The sequence below is a fragment of the Mus pahari genome, chromosome 2, assembly GCF_900095145.1.
Source record: "Mus pahari chromosome 2, PAHARI_EIJ_v1.1, whole genome shotgun sequence".
Taxonomy (NCBI): Eukaryota; Metazoa; Chordata; class Mammalia; order Rodentia; family Muridae; genus Mus; species Mus pahari.
This window is the reverse complement of record NC_034591.1, coordinates 138,720,007-138,743,946: the sequence shown is the minus strand read 5'-3', so window position 1 is coordinate 138,743,946 and position 23,940 is coordinate 138,720,007. Positions and strand designations below refer to the sequence as shown.

General features: G+C 39.0%; 2 protein-coding genes across 7 annotated transcripts in view; both read right to left on the bottom strand.

Moving 5' to 3' along the window:
- LOC110316964 (C-type lectin domain family 6 member A) overlaps positions 1 to 4,994 on the bottom strand; it is a 13,702-nt gene extending 8,708 nt beyond the window's left edge. The window contains exons 1-4 of one of the 4 annotated variants that reach the window (XM_021191289.1): positions 4,789 to 4,982; positions 4,244 to 4,333; positions 3,968 to 4,144; positions 2,653 to 2,754 (exon numbers count right to left, since the gene is read on the bottom strand). In XM_021191289.1, the coding sequence (XP_021046948.1) occupies positions 2,653 to 2,754; positions 3,968 to 4,025 (160 nt within the window). In that variant the 5' untranslated portion in view covers positions 4,026 to 4,144; positions 4,244 to 4,333; positions 4,789 to 4,982. Of the gene's footprint in view, positions 1 to 2,652; positions 2,755 to 3,967; positions 4,145 to 4,243; positions 4,334 to 4,788 lie in introns of all 4 variants that reach the window. The other 3 variants (XM_021191288.1, XM_021191290.1, XM_021191291.1) reach the window with 3 other exon arrangements.
- A 17,929-nt stretch (positions 4,995 to 22,923) lies between these two features.
- The window catches only part of LOC110316654 (C-type lectin domain family 4 member A), a 64,274-nt gene continuing 63,257 nt past the window's right edge, over positions 22,924 to 23,940 (bottom strand). For all 3 annotated transcript variants that reach the window (XM_021191081.1, XM_021191082.1, XM_021191083.1), the window contains one exon: positions 22,924 to 22,981. In XM_021191081.1, coding sequence (XP_021046740.1) covers positions 22,924 to 22,981 — 58 coding nt within the window. The remainder of the gene's footprint in view (positions 22,982 to 23,940) is intronic.

Sequence of the window (23,940 nt, the reverse complement as noted above, 5' to 3'; positions counted from 1 at the left end):
ATATGACCCAGCACAGGGGAATGCCAGGGCCAAGAAGTGGGAGTGGGTGGGTAGGGGAGCAGGGTGGGGGGAGTGTATAGGGAACTTTTGGGATAGCATTTGAAATGTAAATAAAGAAAATACCTAATTAAAAAAGGTGAAAAATTGCAAACCATAATTTACAAACTAAGACCAGTATTTTTTTTCAATGTCCCAATAAAGCAATATGATACCAAAAATTTTTCAAAAATACCATTGAATTAAAAGTCTGTGAAAACACACATGGTGGAATTAAATAATGAAAACAAGTTATGACATGAAAGTAAAAATATAATCACTAAGTAAAACCAAGATATGGAACTAGAAATGTATAATTTGGGAAGTCAAACAAGATCTGAGATGTATGCCTCACCAATAACTTGGTATAAGAAATGAAATAGAGAAACTCAGGCACTGGGGACAGGATAGAAGAAAGGGATACCTCAGTCAAATAAAATATTAAATCTTAAAAAATAAAAATAAAAATAAATTTTAAAAACCTCCAGGCACAAAACATCCAGGAAATCTCAGATTAAAAACAAACAAACAACAACAACAAACCTAAGCCTATAGGAATAGATGAAGAAAAAGAAAGCCAAGTTAAATGCACAGGAAATATTTTCAACAAAATCATAGAAGAAAATGTCTCCAACCTAAAGAAGGAGATGGCTATCAAGGTACAAAAAAGATACAGAACACCAAATGGAGAGGATCATAAAAGATATTCCCCACAACACACGATAATCAAAATGCTACACATACAGAACAAAGAAATAATGTGAAAAGCTGCAAAAGGAAAAGACTGAGTAATATATAAATGTAAACCTATTAGAATAATGCCTGACCTCTCACTGAAGGCTGTAAAAGCCAGAAGGGCCTAGACAGATCTTCTACAAACTTTTAAGACACCACAGATGTAAGGCCAGACTCCTACAGCCAGATAATTGTTTTTCCTTTTACACCCAAATAATTTTTTCCCTTTGATACAGAATCTCATTATTTAGCCCTAGAACTCTCTAGGTAGACCAGACTAAATTCATATCTGTACAAATTCCCCTGCCTCTACATCCCAAGTGTTGGAATTACAGAATTTAATGAATCAGCATGAATGACAAAATATAAATATTTTTGCTGAAAGTTTCCCTCTTCTTTTTATTGTATTAATTCTATAGAGTATTGTTAAATGTCTGTTATTTTATTTTCTGACATGGTATTAGATAAATAATTTCATCACATAAACTTATCTAAGAACAAAATTAATTGTGCCAAATAGCCTGCTTGACCATAATTTTAAGGCAGATATACTTAGGAAATGTGTTTATGGATCAATATGAAGTTAATTTAATTAAAATCCACTTCTGTCTCATTTCAGAGCCTCCTAAAGGCCAAGTGCCAATTTTTCTTTAAAACTGCAGTTGTAGCCTTGTGAAGTCCTCTGCATCTTTTGTAATCCCAGCACACAGGAGGCTGAAACAGGAGGATTGTGAGTACAAGCTAGTTTAGGCTTTCTAAGGAGTCCAACCCTTCCTGGGTGAAACTGTGCCTCAAAATAGATATATGAACAGTTATTGTATAAATGTCTTCAGAAAATAGAAGAAAGACTATCCTTTTGGAATTATGTTTTCCTTGGGAAAGAATCATCAGCCCCACAGTTGTTTGACACAATGAACTCAATGTGCTAAGAAAAGCATGGTCAGGGCAACTTTTGTGTTGCTGCACAATGTATTCTAAACAATGGCTAAAAGAGAAAATCCCAACAACACCTAGATGTATGAGGGGCTTTTGTTCTGTCTTCACATATACTTCTCTTTCCACAAGGATGTAAATTAATAATAATAATGATGATAATAATAAAAATAAATAAATAAATAAATAAATAAATAAATAAGGCATGGTGAGTAAGCCAGTTCTTGGATCAGGACACTGACAGGTGTCTAGATGCCATGGTTATATGTTAAATATTAATTCCATAAAGAAAATTAAAGACAAGTGCCTACCATCACACAGAGGTGAGGCAGATATGATGCTCAAGTTGACTCTCCATACACAAATTTGCCATTTATGCACTTATGACAACAGCAGGCTCAGCCTGAGTCAGTTTTCTCAGTAATAAAGCTGGTACTTGGAATGGAGATATATAGTATTAATTGAGGAACTTAAATGCCAAAGAGAATTTTATGTATTGAATTTAAAACTCATGAGAATCTTTATGAATAACTTCCAGAGTTTACCTGACATACTGTGTGTTTGTGTGTGTGTGTGTGTGTGTGTGTGTGTGTGTGTGTGTGTGTGTGTTGACAGTGTTGTCCAAAATCAAGATGCTTAGGAATTAAATTGAATTGTTTCATGGAAATATCTACAACATTAACTGAACGTGTAAGTATAGAGAATGCTTGATAGTTTCCAAGTTGAAACCTCTCTCTCTCTCTNAACCTCTCTCTCTCTCTCTCTCTCTCTCTCTCTCTCTCCCTCCCTCCCTCTCTCCCTCCCTCCCTCCCCTCTCTGTGTCTCTGTGTGTGTCCTTTCTTTCCTCTTTCTTTCTCACATACACATCTACACTATAATAAATATATCTTAAATTTAACCCTAATAATGACCCCCCCCAAAATCTAGCAAAATATTGAAAATCTTCACCTGACACCATAGTCCCTTCACTGAAGCAGGTGAGACCGGAATGGTATGCGTGAAGTTCATATAGTCTTCTACTGGGCTGGTCCATCATAAACTGGTAAGTCACTGTGAAGAAAGAAGGGAATGAGCCTGACTAGCCATCCTTGGAGCAGCACGTCCTCTACCTGGGCCAGGCTTCTCCCTCCACTATACCTCCCCCACATCTCCAGGCAAACCCACTAAAGACAAGACTACGTTATTGCTCCCCTATATTCATTAAAATTACTTGTTTGTACATCCCCTCATTTTTTTCTTTTTCTCACTGTAATATCAGCTATATTTTCTGTAATAAACATCTAATCTTCTTCATTAATTCATCACAAACTCCTACATCAGGGAACTGCCACAGGTCCTGGAGAGTTATCTGTTGCCTCACCAATGTCCAGCCTCCTTTGTTTAAACAACTTTGAGGCAAGAATAATGGGTATGTTTACATATACTTACCATTCCTGATTGTAGGTAGGAGGACTTTAAACATCTAGAGACTTTTAAGTGGGGAAGGTATGATCAAGGTACGTTGTGTATGAGTAGGAAAGTTTCAAAGAATAAATAAAAATTATTTTAATTAGCAGTTTTCATGAGTGTGCACATTAAACAATGTTAACAAAAGCAGATCTTCACTATTCTAAGTAAATGTTTCTAGTTCATGCTTTGGGTTCTGACCATCTGTTTCTTTTTGTTCAGTGAAATAACTAGTCTTAATGGCCACAATCTGTTCTCTTAGGTTTGACTATGCCAATTAGAGCAGATGCTTCTTCAAGGAGAAAATGAGTTTGCCTTATCGCAGAGCATATTGCCAACATGAAGTCACTCCCGCTATTTCCTGGACTGTGCAGCAATTATTGTGTTCAACATGATAGCAAATGGAGAAGCAGATTGTAGACTGCAAAGAACATCATCAAAACTTCTCACATAACAGACATCACACATGGATTTCTGAGCAGATGAAACAGGACAGAGATATTTTATTTCCTCAATCATCACTATCTCATTTGGTGAGTTTTTACTCTTCTATTGGGAAAGAAAATCCCATATAAATCAAAGACTCTGAGCTGTGGACATTATGAAATCAACTGGACTTGCACTCCCAATATAGAGATGTGAGCAGAGAGTGTGATTGCTTGTGAACCCAGTGCTGGAAGGCACTGTCACAGACACTAGTTATAAATAGCATGAGCTAACAAAGCTGGTGAAAAAAACCTTAGATATCTCATTAGTTAAAAGATGGGAGAAAAAGAAAAGGAACAAAGAAGAGAAGTCAAGAAAAACATGGCATTACCTGTGAAGTCAGACCAGATAATAAGATTAAGATAACAATTCCAGGCTGGTGGTAGCATATGCCTTTAATCCCAGCACTTAAGAGGCAGAGGTAGGAGGATCTCTGTGAGTTCAGGGCCATCCTGATCTATGGAGAGAATTCCAGGACAGCCAGGGCTTGTTACACAGAAAACTCTGTCTTGAGAAGCCAAAACAAAACAAAAGTGTCCCTTGGAGTCTCTGTGGAACAGAGACTAGACAGTGCCCCCAAAGAGACAGCAGTCACTGAAGAACTTACCCACACAGCTCGCAATGAAACAGGTGCTGAGAAGTAACATGGAAATCAGAGCAGCTGACCAGAGTCTCAGGGTCCAGCAGGCTCCCTTCCCTGCCAGATAGCAAGCAGATGTACTCACCACAGGACCAAAGAACTTAGAGCAATTAGCAACCAGATAAAACGCTCAGAATAATTATGAACTTAAAGTAGGAAAAAACTGTCACAGCCCTAGAATATGACCAACTCAGCTCTTAAGCATGCACACACACTCACACACACAATCTAGAAATATTTCACCCTCAGGCACCTGAAATTTCCATGACCGTATACTTTCTTCTTGTTGTCATATTCTTCCATTGATGTTTTATCATTTCACACCCCCTTCAATAATTTGCTTTCTTGTTATTTTGAGGGCTTCTGACTCTGAGATATTATACTTCTGACACATCCCTGGGACTCTGCTGTCTTGATCTACTTCATCACTTCAGCATGCCACTTGTCCCAGGAAGCTCCTCATCATAGTATGTATTCCTGTTGTCTCCTCTGACTGAGACAGGAATTCTCACCTCACCTTGGCATTGTCTTTCCTGCACCATTATTGAGGTGTATGTTCAGAAGGTCAAGGGCTTCTTGCATCTGTCTCTCCAAAATACGACTCAGGGACCTGGCTTCTGTCAAAGAGGCCAGAGTTCAGAGTCAACTTCCACACACACTTGAGTTAAATGCCACAGAGACGGTCAATGCTGCAAACCCAGAAGTCAGAGTCTGCACTGCTCTCCACTGATTTAAAGACATGGGAAAGAGGAAATTGAGAAACATACCTAAATTTGTTCCTAAAAACTCTGTCAAGAATGTTCTCATTACTTTCTCAGTTCCTAATGTGGAAGTATCTCCCACCTCAAAATAAATTCGTCTATAAGCTATATTTACATTAAATGTTCTTTACAATACATTATGTGGATTATTCAGTTGATATGAGGCTTAACTTGTATATCAAACAGGATTCTAGGAAGCAATAAGTCTGAATGGCTGAATGGTTAGCTGTTTGTCCTGGGTTGGATATCTAGAAGTCCTCACCCCTTCACACATGTGTGCACATGTGCATGCATGCATACATGCATACATACATTAAAGCAAGACATGTGAGTATTATTCAGAAGTGGTATTGTTAGGTAGAAAGGGTGTTGTGGTGTACATTTTTCTAAATTGTGACTTTTTGGAATGAAAGCAAGCAGGTATTTTAATTATGATTATTGTGACTACATTTTGACATTACTTACTCTATTTTGATATCCCTCTTTTCACACAAGCTGTAACTAAGGCAAATAATTGTTCTATCATCTTGACGACACATAGGTAATCACATCAATGACTGTAGGTCAATATGCAAATGAGACTCATGGTATCTAGACTTTTTAGGTGTGACTTTCCTTCCTTATACCACACTGACCTGTGTATTCAGATTGCCATGTGTGACACATCTTTCTTTTTTTTTTTTTTTTTTAGGTTTTTCAAGACAGGGTTTCTCTGTGTAACCCTGACTGTCCTGGAACTCAATCTGTAGACCAGGCTGGCCTCAAACTCAGAAATCCACCAGCCTCTGCCTCCCAAGTGCTGGGATTAAAGGCATGCGCCACCACTGCCCGGCGTGTGACACATCTTGACTCTACAGTTCCCTCTCAACTGTAGGTGTGGAGACTCTGTTGAAGCAAATGAGTCCTTCTCTTCAGTGCTGATGATTTGAGAGACTTTTTCCATTGCTATCTTGGAAGGGACTGTTCTCAGTAACCGTCCACAGGATTGCATCCATTAGTCTATGTTTGGTTCACTTCTAATGCTGTGTGCTCAACTAATTTTCTTGAACCTATTTTTGCCTATATATCCATATATTCTTTTTCGTTATTTTTGTATGATCTCTAATTGTGATCCTTGAAACAAACTGATTGGTTTATGGACCGTTTTCATGTGGGGCCTCACTTGTCATTTGATTGGAGAGTAAAGAGGAGTCTGCTCCTCTGGCAGGAGTTATCATCCTTAGGCTTAAAATTGTTGCCATGGACCAGACTGACCTTCTTGGTCTAATATGACAAAATCTGACTTATATTGGGCAAAAGTTCATTGGTAACATTTTACAAGTTCTCTCATTAGGTTAGGAGAATTGGAGAGTGGTACACAATCAGAGGCAAGCCCCCATAGAGTCTGTTATCTCTTCCTCCTCACATACATTCTTTAGAACCTTTCCTCCACTATCCCCATCAACACCTCCTCATTCACAAGGAAGCAGTCTACAATGGACATTTATGATACTGAGATACAGAACATGTATGGCCCCTGTCCTCAGTTCTTGGTACAGAACTTTGAAGAGTCTTTTGATCATAGGACATATTCTGTGAAAATTTTGTGGAGACTTTTAAAATTCCAGAAATAGTTCCAGGGTAATAAATATAAAAGGAACAGCCTTTCTCATTTATAACAATTCCATTTTAACTAGGTCTTACATTATATTAATGAGGTGACTCTCATCAGTCCCTAAAGTCGTTTCAAAATGGAACCAACGAAGTGATCAGATAGTTGAAATACTTACTCACACTCCCGCTGAAAGGGAGAAGAGCTGAAGACTGAGTTCACTCACCAGTAACCAATTACTGACCTGTGGGGAACAACAAACATAAATTAGACTCATTGAAGGTTTTCCAGTAATAGTGTAGTGGAGGCTATGGATAATAATGGAATAGATTTAGTAATTTTAAAAATACCAAAACATTTCTCCACCATTTTTTGAGATGTACTATGTCATAAGGGGAAAAGACGGAAGTGGTTATTACCACCAAGGCATTACCAGCTGTTTCCAGTTCCCCTAGAGGATGAAAAAGCACAAACTATACTGTGGACTTGACTTACTTTCCAGGAAGAGAAAACATTCCCCTAAGATGTCCAGAAGCAAACTGATCTCTGCTTTCTTACCCATCTCCAGCATTCACCTCCCAAACTGATTTTCATGTGAAACATTAGACCCTGTACTTTAGTCTCTGCTCTCTTCAGTCTCCAGGTTATCCTGGCATGTCTTGTAATAAATAATGCTGAAGTGATAGGACAAAGTCCAACTGAATAATTTCCTGAGATAACCATAAAATTAAACAGAAGAAAGAAAGTTGGGAGGAAAAATGGAAAATCACAGTGTGAGCAGAGTTGTGAGTGAGCTTCAATCAGATGTGCAGACAAACGTGAAATATGAGTCTATTCAAGAAAAAAGTGCAAAATCTCACTATCAGGATATAATAGATACTAAGGATTAAACTAGAAGCCTGGGGTGTAGGTGGAGACACAGACAAAGGGGATGTTACTTTGTTGTGACTGAACCTCTTTTATCATTTTTTTTAAAGAATGCTTCCTATTGAACTTACCTAAGTAGAAATTCCTATAAATTATGTTTGGAACTCTGCTCAGTTCCTGGGATAATATCAAAATACAAGGAACTACCAAAGGCAAGAGAATAAATATAAAATATATTTATATTTTATATTTATTTAATAAATATAAAAATATACTTATTTAATAAATATAAAAATATGTTTATATTTTTATATTTATTAAATAAATATAAAAATATAGAAACATCTGATAACTATTTATTAATTAAGTCACACTGTGTATGTCTTGAATCTTCATGATAACTTCCCATGGTTTGTGATACCAAATTTGACCTGACAGCTGTTCTTTATATGAGTATTAGCTTAGAAGAAACTGGCTCGACATCACAACCAGTTGATTTTTGACTTGGTGACTTCGATCAGATCTTTTGTTTCTTGGTTGGTTTGGTTTTGTATTTGGTTTTGTTTTTTATTGGATATTTTATTTACATTTCAAATGTTATACTTGTTCCTGGTTTCACCTCAAAAAAACACCCTCCCAATACCCCTTCCCCCTCCCCCTGCTCACCAACCCACCCACAGTACAGAGATGTTCCTAGCCCTGGCATGCCCCCACACTGGAGCATACACCCTTCACAGGAACAAGGGACTCTCCTCTCATTAATGTCTGACTAGGCCATTCTCTGCTACATATACAACGGGAGCCATGAGTCCCACCATGTTGGTGGTTGGTGGTTTAGTCCCTGGGAGCTCTGGGGGTACTGGATAGCTCATATTGTTGTTCCTCCTATGTGGCTGCTAACACATTCAGCTCCTTAGTTCTTTTCTCTACCTTCAACACTGGGTACCCTTTGCTCCATCTAATGGATGACTGTGAACATCCACTGCTGTATTTGCCAGGCACTNNCAGAAACTCTCAGGAGACAGCTATATCAGGCTCCTGTCCTCAAGCACTTGTTGGCATCCACAACACTGTATAGGTTTGGTGATTATATATGGTATGGATCCCCAGGTGGGTCAGTCCCTGGATGGTAATTTCTTCAGTCTTTACTCCACACTTTGTCTCTGTAACTCCTTCCATGGGTGATGTGTTCCTTCTAAGAAGGTTTGAAGTATCTACACTTTGGTCTTCCTCCTTCTTGAGTTTGATGTGGTTTATGAATTGTATCTTGGGTATTCCAAGCTTCTGGGCTAATATCTACTTATCAGTGAGTACATATCATGTGTGTTCTTTTGTGACTGGGTTACCACACTCAGGATGATATCCTCCAGATCCATTTATTTGCCTAAGAATTTAATAAATTCATTGTTTTTAATAACTGAGTACTCCAATTGTGTAAATTTAGCATATTTTCTGTAGCCATTCATTTGTTGAGGGACATATGGGTTATTTCCAGCTTCTGGCTATTATAAATATGGCTGCTATGAACATAGTGGAGCATGTGTCCTTATTACATGTTGGAACATATTCTAGCTATGTGCCTAGGAGAGGTATTGCTGGGTCCTCAAGTAATACTATGTCCAATTTTCTGAGGAAATGCCAAACTGATTTCCAGAGTGGTTGTACCAGCTTGCAATCCCACCAACAATGGAGGAGTGTTCATCTTTCTCCGCATCCTCATCAGCATCTGCTGTCACCTGAGTCGTTGATTTTAGCCATTCTTACTGCTGAGGTGCTTCTCATCCATTCGGTATTCCTCAATTGAGAATTCTTTGTTTAGCTCTGTACCCCACTTTCTTTTTGGTTTTTGGAGACAGGGTTTCTCAGTATAGCCCTGGCTGTCCTGGAACTCACTTTGTAGACCAGGCTGGCCTCGAACTCAGAAATCCTCCTGCCTCTGCCTCCCATGTGCTGGGATTAAAGGTGTACACCACCACACCTGGCCTGTACCCCATTTTTAATAGGGTTATTTGTTTCTATGGAATCTAACTTCTTCAATTCTTTGTATATATTGAATATTAGCCCTCTATCAGATGTAGGATTGATAGATTGTAAAATTGGATGGGGATTGCATTTAATCTGTAGATTGCTTTTGGCAAGATAGCCATTTTTATTATATTAATTTACTATATTAATCCTGACAATCCATTAGCAAGGAAGATCTTTTCATCTTCAGAGTTCTTCTTCGATTTCTTTCTTCAGAGATTTGAAGCTCTAATCATACTTGCTTAATTGAAGTCACACCAAAGTATTTTATATTATTTGTGACTAATGTGAAGGGTATTATTTCCCTAATTTCTTTCTCAGCTTGTTTATCCTTTGTGTGGAGGAAGGCCACTGATTTGTTTGAGTTAATTTTATATCCAGCTACTTTGCTGAAGTTGTTTATCATGTTTAGGAGTTCTCTGATGGAATTTTTAGGGTCACTTAAGTATACTATCATATCATCTGCAAATAGTGATATTTTGACTTCTTTCTTNCCAATTTGTATCCTCTTGATCTCCTTTTGTTGTCTAATTGTTCTGGCTAGGACTTCANATACTATATAGAATAGGTAGGGAGAGAGTGGGCAGCTTTGCCTAGACCCTGATTTTAGTGGGATTGTGTCTTAGTCAGGGTTTCTATTCCTGCACAAACATCATGACCAAGAAGCAGTTGGGGAGGAAAGGGTTTATTCAGCTTAAATTTCCACATTGCTGTTCATCACTGAAGAAGCCATGACTGGAACTCAAGTATGTCAGGGAGCAGGAGCTGATGCAGAGGCCATGGAGGGATGTTCTTTACTCACTTGCTTCAACTGGCTTGCTCAGCCTGCTCTCTTATAGAACCCAAGAACCCAAGACTCCCCCCTTGATCACTAATTGAGAAAATGCCTTACAACTGGATTTCAGGGAGGCATTTCCCCAACTGGAGCTCCTTTCTCTGTGATAACTCCAGCTGTGTTAAGTTGACACAAAACTAGCCAGTACAGATTGCTTCAAGTTTGATTTTGGCTACCAGTTTGCTGTATATTGCTTTTACTATGTTTAGGTATGGGCCTTGAATTCGTGATCTTTCCTTTTATTATGAATGGGTGTTAGATTTTGTCAAATGCTTTCTCAGCATCTCATGAGATGATCATATGGTTTTTTCCTTTGAGTTTGTTTATATTGTGGTTTATGTTGATGGATTTCCATATATTGAACCATCCCTACATCCCTGGAATGAAGCCTACTTGATCATAATGGATGATACTTTTAATGTATTCTTGGATTCAGTTTGGGAGAATTTTACTGAGTATTTATGCATCAATATTCATAAGGGAAATTGGTCTGAAGTTCTCTTTATTTGATGGGTCTTTGTGTGATTTAGGTATCAAAGTAATTGTGGCTTCATAGAACAAATTGGGTAGAGAAACTCTCTGTTTCTATTTTGTGGAACAGTTTTAGGAGTATTGATATTAGGGCTTCTTTGAAGGTCTGATAGAATTCTGCACTAAACCCATTTGGTCCTTGGCATTTTTTTTTGGTTGAAAGACTATTAATGACTGTTTCTGTTTCTTTAGGAGATATGGTACTGTTTAGATCATTAATCTGACCCTGATTTAACTTTGGTACCTGGTATCTGTCTAGAAAATTGTCCATTTCATCTAGTTTCCCAGCTTTGTTGAGTATAGGCTTTTGTAGTAGGGTCTGATGGTGTTTTGTATTTCCTCAGTTTCTGTTGTTATGTCTCCCTTTCCATTTCTGATTTTGTTAATTAGGATACTGCCTCTGTGTCCTCTAGTTAGTCTGACTAAGGGTTTATCTCTTTTGTTTATTTTCTCAAAGAACCAGCTCCTGGTTTGGTTGATTCTCTGTATAGTACTTTTCGTTTCCACTTGGTTGACTTTATCCCTGAGATTGATACTTTCCTGACATCTACTCCTCTTTGGTGAATTAGCTTCTTTTATTCTAGAGCTTTCAGATGTGCTGTCAAGCTGTTCATGTGTGCTCGCTCCAGTTTCTTTTTGGAGGCACTCAGAGCTATAGGTTTTTCTCTTAAGATTGCTTTCATTCTGTCCCATAAGTTTAGGTATGTTGTGGCTTCATTTTCATTAAACTCTAAAAAGTCTTTAATTTCTTTCTTTATTTCTTCCTTGCCCAAGTTCTCATCAAGTAGAGAATTGTTTAGCATCCACGTGTATGTGGGCTTTCTATTATTTATGTTGTTATTGAAGATCAGCCTTAGTCAGTGGTGATCTGATAGGAGGCACGGCATTATTTCAGTCTTCTAGTATCTGTTGAGGCCTCTTTTGTGACAGGTTATATGGTCAATTTTGGAGAAAGTAGCCTGAGGTACTGAGAAGAAGGTATATCCTTTTGGTTTAGGATAAAATATTCTATAGATATCTGTTAAATCCATCTGTTTCATAACCTCTGTTAGTTTCACTGTGTCTCTGTTTAGTTTCTGTTTCCAGGATCTGTCCATTGGTGAGAGTGGGGTATTGAAATCTCCCACTATTATTGTGTGTACTGCAATGTGTGCTTCGAGCTCTAGTAAAGTTTCTTTTATGAACGTGGATGCCCTTGCATTTGGAGCATAGATGTTCAGAATTGAGAGCTCATCTTGATGGATTTTTACCTTTGATTAGTATGAAGTCTCCTTCCTTATCTCTTTTGATAACTTTAGGCTGAAAGTCAATTTTATTTGATATTAGAATGGCTATTCCAGCTTGTTTCTTTGAACCATTTGCTTAGAAAATTGTTTTCTAGCCTTTTACTCTGAGGTAGTGTCTGTCTTTGTCACTGAGGTGCATTTTCTGTATGCAGCAAAAGGTTGGGTTCTGTTTATGTAGCCAGTCTGTTAGTCTATGTCTTTTTATTGGGAAATTGAGTCCATTGATATTAAGAGATAGTAAGGAAAAGTAATTGTTGCTTCCTGTTATTTTTGTTGTTAGAGTTGGGATTCTGTTCATGTGGTTATCTTCTTTTAGGTTTTTTGAAAGATCACTTTCTTTTTCTAGGGCATAGTTTCCTTGTGTGGGAGTTTTCTGTCTATTATAATTTGCAGAGCTGGATTTGTAGGCAGAACAATTAGACAACAAAATTAGGTTAATGGGATACAAACTGAAAAGCAAGAAGTCAAAATATCACTATTTGCAGATAGTATACTTAAGTGACCTCAAAAATTCCACCAGAGAACTCCTAAACCTGATAAAAAACTTCAGCAAAGTAGCTGGATTTTGTCATGGAATACCTTGGTTTCTCCATCTGTGATGACTGAGAGTTTTGCTGGGTATAGTAGCCTGGGCTAGAATTTGTGGTCTCTTAAGGTCTGTATGACATCTGCCCAGGATCTTCTGGCTTTCATAGTCTCTAATGAGAATTGTGCTGTAATTCTGATAGGTCTGCCATTATATGTTACTAGACTTTTTCCCTTACTGGTTTTAATTCTTTCTTTATTTTGTGCATTTAGTGTTTTGATTATTATGTGACAGGAGGAATTTCTTTTCTAGCCCGAACTATGTGGAATTCTGTAGGCGTTGTGTTATATTCATGGGCATCTCTTTCTTTAGGTTAGGGAAGTTTTCTTCTATAATTTTGTTAAAGATAATTACTGGCCCTTTATGTTGGAAATTGTCACTCTCTTCTATACTTGTTATCCTTAGGTTTGGTGTTCTCATTGTGTCCTGGATTTCCTGGATGTTTTGAGTTAGGATCTTTTTGCATTTTGCATTTTCCTTGATTGTTGTGTCAATGTTTTCTATGATATCTTCTGCATCTGAGATTCTGTCTTCTGTCTCTTGTATTCTGTTGGTGATGCTTACATCTATGGCTCCTGACTTCTTTCCTAGGTTTTCTTTCTCCAGAGTTGTTCCCTTTGTGATTTCTTTATTGTTTCTAGTCCCATTTTTAGATCCTGGATGGTTTTATTCAATTCCTTAACCTGTTTGGATATGTTTTCCTCTAATTCTTTAAGGGATTTTTGTGTTTCCTCTTTAAGGGCTTCTACCTGTTTACCTGTGTTCTCCTGTATTTCTTTAAGGGAGCAATTTATGTCCTGAAAGACCTCCATCATCCTCTTGAGAAGTGACTTTAGAACCATATCTTGCTTTTCTGGTGTGATGGTGTNTCCAGGACTTTCTATGGTGGGAGAATTGGGTTCTGATGATGCCAAGTAATCTTGGTTTCTATAGCTTATGTTCTTATGCTTGTCTCCCACCATCTGATTACCTCTAGTGCTCCCCTGCCCTTGCTATATCCGATTGGAGCCCGACTTTCCTATAATCTTGGTTGAGTCAGAACTTCTCAGATTCCAGCTTTCTCTGTGTTCCTGTGATTCCAGGATCCTGTGATCCTGAGATTCTGGGTGTGTCAGAGTTCCTGGGATTCAAGCTTCCTCTGAGTGGCTGTGAGCATGTTCAAGGACAGAAGTGAGTTCCTAAGTGAATTTCAAGAGAATACAAACAGCTGAATGAATTGAGAGACCATATGAGAGATTAATTCAGATAAAAAACAAAACTTAAATACTAGAAATGAAAAATACAGTAAGTCAAACAAAAGGCTCCCTTAATAGGTGGAAAAACTCAGCAGTACACTGGACTAGGGAGGAAACAGAATTTCTGAGCTTAGGTGAAGAAATTGGAATGTTCTCAAAGGGACAAACATAAGCTAATAAGATCTGAGTAGGCTTTAAGATATTCAGGACACAACAAAAGACAAGAATCTAAGAATCATGGACATGAAAGAAAGAAAATTTCATTCTAAAAGCACAGAAAATATTTTCATCAAGAATTAGAGCAGAATTCTAGTAAGTCTTTAATTTCTTTCTTTATTTCTCCCCTGACCCAAAGATCATTGGGTAGAGAGTTGTTCAAGTTTTATGAGTATGTGGGCTTTCTGGTGTTTCTGTTGTTGTTGAAGTCCAGCTTTAATCCATAATGATAAGACACATGGCATTATTTCACTTTTCTTGTATTTGTTGAGGCTTATTTATTCTGCAACTATATGATCAATTTTGAAGAAGGATCCACGAGGTGCTGAGAAGAAGGAATATTATTTTGTGTTTGGGTGAAAAATATTCTGTATGGGTCTGTTAGGTCCATTTGGTTCATAACCTCTCTTAGTTTCATTATTTCTCTGCTTAGTTTTTTTCTGGATGATCTGTCAATTGGTGAGAATGGAGTATAGAATTCCCCCACTATGAATATGTAGGGTTCAATGTATACACTATGATCAAATGGGATTTATTAATAACAGGCACAAATGAGTTATACAGGAAAACCAGGCAATACAATTAACCACATTGACAGGATGAAAGAGGAAAAACTCTTGATAAATTATTAAGTGGATCTCAGAAAAAGCACATATTCATAATTTTTAAAACTCTCAACAAAATAGGTACCATGGCAGTGTAAACCAACACCCAAGACAGCCAACTGGTAATATTCCAACTGGTAATATTCACATTAAAAATGGATGTAGCCAAGCATGATGGTACACACCTTTAATCCTAATATCTGGGAAGTAGAGGTAGGCAGATCTCTGTGAGTTTGAGGACAGCCTGGTCTGTATAGTGAGTCTAACGCTTGCCACAGCTACATACATAGTAAGACTGTATTTCAAAGAACAATCAACAAAATAACAATAATAATAATAATAATAATAATAAAGTGTTTTACTGAGAAGGACAAGATTTTTATTTAAAAGTATGCTGTCTTAGTTAGGGTTTTACTGCTATGAACAGACACCAGGACCAAGGCAAGAAATTAAAAATAAAGACAACATTTAATTGGGGCTGGCTTACAGGTTCAGAGGCTCAGTCCATTATTTTCAAGGTGGGAGCATTGCAGGGTCCAGGCAGACATGCTGCAGGAAGAGTAGAGAGTTCTCCCTATTCATCTGAAGGCCACTAGAAGACTGGTTTCAGGGCAGCTAGGATGAGGGTTTTAAAGCCCACACCCACAGTGACACACTTCCTCTAACAAGGCAACACCTATTCCAACAAGGTCACATCTCCAAATAGTGTCACTCCCTGGGCTAAGCATATTCAAATCACCACATATGCCTAGGCCCCCCATGGGAAGGAAAAGCAGCACAGCACTGGTCTGACTCAGCTTTCATGAAGGTCACCAAGTACAAGATATTTTCTGTAGGAGGGTACACTGATGCAGGATCTGGTCACCACAAGAACAGCAGTGACCTTTACTAGCATTAGGAGGTGGACTTAATGGCTTGACTTAAAGAGACTGCAAATGACTAGTAGACATTGCCTACTTACTACAAACTGATTGTCTTGTGGCTTTTAACCTATCCCATGATTTGTTCAAGGATCAGAATTCAGATCATGTAGGACTAGAAGAATATTTTGTTGGGTTAGAGTAAAATTGGCTCTTGGTAAAAAGAATATGGTCTTTTTTAAAACTAACAGTTCCAGCTTAGTGAATACCATTCCTGCATTCCATTTCTCTTTTTTTCTTTATCATCATCATCATCATCATCATCATCATCATTATTTTATTTAAAATCCAGATGGTGCTCACCCTCCCAGTCCCCCTTTCCACAGTTCCTTATCCTATTCCTTCTCCCCCTGTCTCTGAGAGAATGCTTCCCCAACCACCAGGTCTCCCTCTTCCCTGTGACCTAAGTCTCTCTATGATTAGGCCTATCTTCTCCCACTGAGGCCAGACCAGGCAGTCTTCTGCCGTATATGTATAGGGGGCCTCAGACTCAGTGTCTGGAAGCTCTCAGGGTTCTGAGTTAGTTAAGACTGCTGGTCTTCCTATGGGATCACCCTCCTCTTCTGCTTCTTCCACCCTTCCCCTAATTCAACCATAGGTGTCGGTGACCCTCCTGCCAGCAGGAATGACACCGCACAACAGGATTCTTCTGCACATGTTTATTGGGATAGCTTGATTGCTGAGGCAAAAGACCCCGAGCCCGAAAACTGGTGCTGCTTATATATGCTTAGGATAGGTGTGGAGCCTCCTGATTGGATATGCCATCAGAACCTCATTAACATGCTCTGAGGTGAGCAGTGACTCAGCAGATACCCGAATGCACATGCGCACATTGCTTATTTATCAAGAAAGCATGCAGGAAGTTGGTGCCATCTTGAAATGGAGAATTATCTGGCTTCCCACATCTCCCCCTTTTATATTTATTATGGCCTAATCCAATGATCTAGCCATTAACTTCCTCAGCTAACAGCGATCGAGAAGGATATAGTTAATAAAACACGACCACCCTTTCGAGTGCAATGAGCCAAACTCTGTGAAGTGCAAGGGCTGGTCATGAAGGCAAATCTCACTCATCCCAGTGCAATGGGTTTACTTCCCTTGGGGTGCAAGAGCTGAGATTGGGAATGCTAATATTTTCTCAGCATAGCAAGCCACACTTCTGGGGAGTTTCCTTGTTCAATTGCCAACAGTGCTTGAGTAAGGACCATTTTGTCATGTTTATGTTGAGATCTGACTTTGCACACCAGCCAGAGCAAAACACCACTCCACAGCATATAATAGCTCCAAATGTAAAAACTCCCACCCACTCCTTAAAGTAAGAGAATGCAGAGCTAAGCCAAGAGGAAAAATCACCAACAGAAATGGGTTAAGCAGAAAGATTAGCACTTTGAATACACCATGCACACAACATGCATACAGTACACAGCAAAAATTCCCCAAAAGACCATCCCTCCCCAATCCTTGAGGAAGCTGAAGGTCCTCTGGATCATCTTCAACCACTGCTGAGCGAAGGCAACCTCCACACGGATGTTCCTGTTTCACGGGACAAATTAGCTGCACGAGAAAAATTCTGAAACTGCACAGAGGTTACACTTAGCATTATTATTTGAATATATGGAAGGCAGTATTTTGGAAGCACCATTTACACCTGACACAAAGACTAATTGCTCCAGAATATCTACAGTAAGAATCCAGTTTTCNACTGAGAGTTAACAAGGGAGTTGAGCGTTAACAAGAGAGTTGAGCCAGCTGCTTTGATTTAAGTGGTAATGAGGGCAGCTGGCCCAAACATGGGTCAGGGTCTCCACCGTCAGATGACCCATCTGAACTTCCCTCCTCACTCTCCTGTTCTCCAGCCTCTCCTCTCCTCTGCCGGCTTCTCACCCACACCCTTCTGCCTCTGCTGCATGAGCCTTTACTACACCATGAACATAATTTTAGATGTTTCATGGGAGCTACAGTAGTTGGCCTTGGGCGATTGGGAAAGCCATCTCTTTTAAAATGCTCAGCCTGGCAACAGGAAAACTTTTTTAACTTGGTAGCATACTTTCCACTTTCGTCCACCAGGCAAAATTTAATCAAACTCAAAATTACTAACAGCTGCACCAACACCTCTCTTATTTTCATTTTTTAAGCAATCTCCTCCTGCTCTCTTCACTTTTAATTTTGTCTCTGTGCTGGGAACCTAACTTTGACAACCTTGCTTAACTTTGTCTCTGTACCAAGAACCTTCTTTGTCCCTCTACTGGGCATGATACGTCTCCTTACTGAGAACCTTTTAAATTCGTCCCTGCTCTGGAATCCTTAACCTCTATGCTTCCCCGAGGTCCTTCCCCAAACTCCTGGCATTGTAAGTCCCACTTACCACGGACTTACCCTGCCAGCCCTTCCCCAAACTCCTGGGGTTGTAATTCCTATTTACTGAGAACTTACCCTGCCAGCAGACCCTGACTGCTGAAAGTTCTGAACTTTTCGGTGGGGGAGTCGGGTTCCCCCTATGGGCCACCATTTGTTGTGTCTCCCCTTGACTAGCAAGGAAGACACAACCACCAGTTCTTCTTTCAGCAGTTTATTCAGGAACCTTTCTTCATCTCCCCGTAATGCAGTTCTGAATCCTCCCTGTACCAGGGGGTCCTCGCTCGTGCCTGCAGATGTTCACGGTTCCCGGGTTTCAGCACCACTTGTGGACACCCACCTCACCAGCAAGGAAGATGCCACACAACAGGATTCTTCTGCACACGTTTATTGGGAGAGCTTGATTGCTGTGGCGGACCCCGAGCCCAAAAACTGGTGCTGCTTATATATGCTTAGGATAGGCGTGGAGCCTCCTGATTGGATATGCCATCAGAACCTCATTAACATGCTCTGAGGTGAGCAATGACTCAGCGGATACCCAAATGCACATGTGCACATTGCTTGTTTATCAAGAAAGCATGCAGGAAGTCGGCGCCATCTTCTAATGGAGAATTACCTGGCTTCCCACACATAGGGGTCCCTGACTTCAGTCCAATGGTTTGTTGTAAGTATCTGCATCTGTCTCAGTCAGCTGCTGGTTGGACTTCTCAGAGGACAGCCATGCTAGGCTCCTGTCTGGTAGCACACCATAGCATCAGTAATAATAGCAGGCCTTGTTGTCTCCCCTTGAGATGGATCCCCAGTTTGGGTACTCACTGGCCTTTCCCTCAGCCTCTTCTCCATTTTTGTCCTTGTAGTTCTTTTGGCCAAGAACACTTTTGGGACAGAAAACTTGACAGTGAGATGGTAACCCCATTCCTCCCCTTGAGGACCTGTATATCTACTGGAGGTAGACTCTTAAAGTTCCCTCTCCCTACTGTTGAGAATTTCATTTACAGTTATTCCCATTGAATCTTGAGAGTCTCTTTCCTCCCAAGTCTCTGGTACTTTCTAGAGGACCTCCTTACTGCCCCTTCTGAGGCTGTATATTTCATTCTGTTGGTCCTCTGGTCTTTGCTCCTGTCTGCTCCCTACCCCAATACCTGATCCTGTTCCCCCTTTCCCTTCTAGCTCTCCTCTCCCACCAACCTCTCTCCCTTCTTCCTTCCCTCCCTCCCTCCCTCTGGCCCCTGTGATTATTTTATTCCCCCCTTCTAAGTGGGATTGAAGCATCCTTATTTTGGCCTTTCTGCTTGTTAAACTTCTTAAGTTCTTAAACTTCTTAAGTTCCCAGCTTTTGTCTATTACAAATAAGGCTGCAATGAACATGATAGAGTACCATGCCCCTGTGGTATGGTGAGGCATCTTTGGGTATATACCCAAAAATGATATAGTTGGGTCTTCTGGTAGGTCTATTTCCAATTTTCTGAACAACCACCAAATTGAATTCCAGAGTGGTTGTACTAGTTCAATAAATGGTGCTGGTCTAACTGGCAGACTGTATGTAGAAAAATGAAAATAGATACATTTTTATCACCTTGCACAAATTTCATGTCCAAGTGGATCAAGGACCTTAACATAAAACCAGATACACTGAATCAAATAGAAGAGAAAATAGGAAAGAGCCTTGAACTCATTGGCACAGTGGGAGATTGCCTAAACAAAACTCCAGTAGCTCAGGCTTTAAGGTCAACAATTGGTAAATGGAACCTCATGAAACTAAAAAGTTTCTGTACGGCAAAAGACACAGAAAATAGGACAAATCAGCAACCTACAAATTGGGGGAAAAAAATCTTCACTAACCCCACATCTGGTAGAGAGTTAATAACCAAAATATATAAAGAACTCAAGAAGATAATCTCAAAAAAAATCCAATTTTTAAAATGGGGTATACTCCTTAGAAGGAAAACAAAATACTCATAGGAGCAAATGTGGAGATAAAGTATAGAGCAGAAACTGAAGGAAAGGCCATCAAGAGACTCTCCCACCTGGGGATTCATCCCATATACAGTTACCAAACCCAGACACTATTGTTGATGCTAAGAAGTGCATGCTGACAGGAGCCTGATATAGTTGTCTTCTCAGAGGCCCTGTCAGAGCCTTACAAATACAGAGGCAGATGCTTGCAGGCAACCATTGGACTGAGTGCAGAGTCCCCAGTAGAGGAGTTAGAGAAGGGACTGAAGGATCTGAAGGGGTTTACAACCTCATAGGAAGAACAATATCAACCAACCAGACCCCCTAGAGCTCCCAAGGACTAAGCCAAGGAGTACACAAGGCTCCAGCTGCATATGTAATAGATGATGACCTTGTTAAGCATCAATGAGAGGAGAGGTCCTTGGTCCTATGAAGGCTTGATAGATGCCCCATTGTAGGGGAATCAAGGGCAGGGAGGTGGGAGTGGGTGGGTGAGTGGAGGAACACCCTCATAGAAGCAGGGTGAGGGAAGATGGGATAGGGCATTTCCAGGAATTGGGGGAAACTGGGAAAGAAGATAACATTTGAAATGTAAATAAAGAAAATATCTAATAAAAAAAAATGGGGTATAGAGCCAAACAGAGAACTCACAGCACTGGAATCTCCAATTGTCTCTAATACCTGAGAAGCACTTAAAGAAATGTTCAAAGTACTTAGTCATCAGAGAAATGCAAATCAAAACAACTCTGAGATTCCACCTTACACCAATCAGAATGGCTAAGATCAAAAACTCAGATGACAGCAAGCACATGCTGGCAAGGATGTGGAAAAAGAGAAACAGTCCTCGATTACTGGTAGAACTGCAAAACGGTACAACCACTCTGCTTTCCATTCCTAAAGGGAAAATTTGGCTTAATTAGTAACATCCAATTTTCCACAAAGGTAGTAATGCCACCTCAGAAGCTGCTGGAGGGTTGGTTGTTTGTTTGGTTGTTTGTTTTTCACACATTGACTTATGTAACTGGTTATATGAAAGAGTCTGAACACTGGGAAAAAAATGTGCCTGACTTGAAGGCCTAGAATTTTTAAAACCTACTGTAATAAAGGTTCTCAAATACTTTGATCCCCCTTTTAGTTCACATTCTAAAACAAAGATAGGGAGAGCAGATGGTAATAGGACAATGGGGATCTGTACCTCTTTAGAAGTACTTCTTTTGGACAATTCCAATCTCCATTGTCCAGATACCAGCAATCCAGTTCAGTTGTGTCAGGATACAAACAGTCCAGTTCAAACATGCCACCAAACACAAATCAACAGTGGCGGCATGATTCTGCAGAAACAGCTTGGCCTCCACTGACTCAGCATGAGTCAGCAGGATTGAAGAGAACCAAGAGAAGTTCTCTGCCTTGTCTCTTTCAATAAAGATCAATGAAGAAGCTAGACCAACTAAGCATTGCACAGCAAGCAATGCAAGCATTCCAGCACTGTTTGTTGCATCCTACTTTTAATCTCTCCTAATATCACATGTCCTTTCATGGGTCTGCTTCAGCAAAACATCACATGAGCCTGCTTCAGGAAAGTATCACAGGACACAACCGGATATTTTGCCTTCACTTACTGTCTCAGGGCTGAACAAGACTTGTGTGGGTTCCTGTTTATCACCATTAGCCTGATACATGATATGTTTGAAAAAACAGAAATAATTGTCTATATTATTTTTTCTACACCAATTTATAATTTCTTGAGTCAAAAGATGCTACCTTGTACTTAAAGATATTTTAGTAAGGTTTTCATATAATATCTAATAAAAAATATTTAATATTTCTTATCTTTTATAGGAGGTATACAAGTTCACATGGGTGAGTTTTAATTGTCACTGTTGCTACATTAACAAGTTGGGCCTTATTTTTTCATTCTTTATTTATCAAAGTCTAAACTGTAATCCAGGATTATTCTTAAAGATCAATTAAACAACACACAAAACAGGAATCACTTCATGTTAGTGGCTGGGGCTGGTGCTTGCTGCAACTCATTAGAGAAATTAAATGAAAAGATAATCTGTAAGATATTACAATAATCACATACTTAATAACATATTAAATTATCTCAGGAATTGGAGCAATGAATACATGGTTGTAAAGGCTTATTGATGAAGGGCACAAACTGTCAGATAAAATAGAAGTAAATACTGAGATCCATGCATGGTATAATAAAATGAGAATAGTACCATCCTGTGTATCTGAATTTTCCTTAAAGGACCATAAGTGTTCTTAAAGCGCATGCGCACGTACACACACACACACACACACACACACACACACACACAGAAAGGCAAGTAATAGAAGGTGTTGTTAACCTGCTTTGGATAATTACTTCACAGTAAATATATATCAATGCAGATACTGTAAAATAAATACATATAATTTTACTTCTCAGTTTCATGTCAAGAATGCCAAATGTGGATTAAAACAGAAAAACAGATAGATAGACTGAGAGAATATATCATACAATAGCATGAGTAAATGAAATGTTGGAGAGTTGGCAGAAGTACTCCATGTATGCCTGAAAGGGTATCAGTACAGTCTCTGAAAAATGGAAAATTCTCAATAATAGGTCATTTTATAATAGAGTAAGTAGACAAATACACAAGTAAATATGTGGGACAGATTTTTCATATGTATAACCATTTGCTGCCTACTTAAATTCTCTGAACATCTCTTCCACATGTAGAACTTCCCAGATATCTGTGTAATGATGGATAACAATGCAATCCCAAGGCCTTGGAAGATATGTGATTCATAAGTATATTTTCTTCATCTGACAAACTGAGTTCTTTTCATCACTGCAATCAATATCATTCCAGCCCCATCCAGTTATCTAATGACGATCTAATATAACACATTTTTTATAGTCGGGCTCATCTATGTGCCAGAATCTGTAAGGAAAGAAAGAGCATCAGGGTGTTTCCTACAATAATGCTTGAAAAGAGGAAACAAGAGGAAGCAATCCTGAGGATGAGGTTGAAATTTGTAGCAATCAGATTCAAGTATGTACAAACCAAAAGTTCTCAGTCACCCAAATCTCACATTTCCCTGGATAACAGAGCCCATAGCACTCAGTGTTCTCTTTGCTTCTTACTTAACCATTCCCCAAAGACACATCCCACAGACTATTTTTCCATTCTTAGGTTTGGTACCAGAAGACATTCAACACATTGCATTTATTTAGATGTTGAAAAGGTCTCTCCATAGTCTCTTGTTTTAATAAAGTTTTTCCATTATACAACAGAATTATTTTAGAAACTAGAGAACTAGCTGAATTTTCTAGGTAATCTGCTTATTTCTATCAAGAAAAATAATTTAAAATTTTGAATCTTAGTATTTTCCTCTAAAGACTGGATTTTTTTGTTTTACATCTTTGTCAAAGATCAAGTGACCATAGGTGTGTGAGTTCAATTCTATTTCATTGATCCACCTGCCTGTCTCTGTACCAATACCATGTGGTTTTCATCACTATTGCTCTGTAGTATAGCTTGAGATCACAGAGGGTGATTCCACAGTTCTTTTATTTTTGAAAATGGTTTTTGCTATCTTGGGGTTTTTGTTATTTCAAATGAATTTGAGAATTACTCTTTCTAACTCTATGAAGAACTGAGTTGGAATTTTGATGGGGATTGTACTGAATGTGTAGATTGAGAGCAACAACCTCACTATTGTTGCAGGACATTTGATCACACTGTTACACTCATGATTACAAACTAGAAAAACCTGTTTCTAAGATGTAGCATGCCTCAGCCTTTAATCCAAGAGCTTTCTCTTTATTCTTTTTTTTTACTTACTTATTTTTATTATGATTTTCTTTATTTACATTTCAAATGCTATCCAGAAAGTTCCC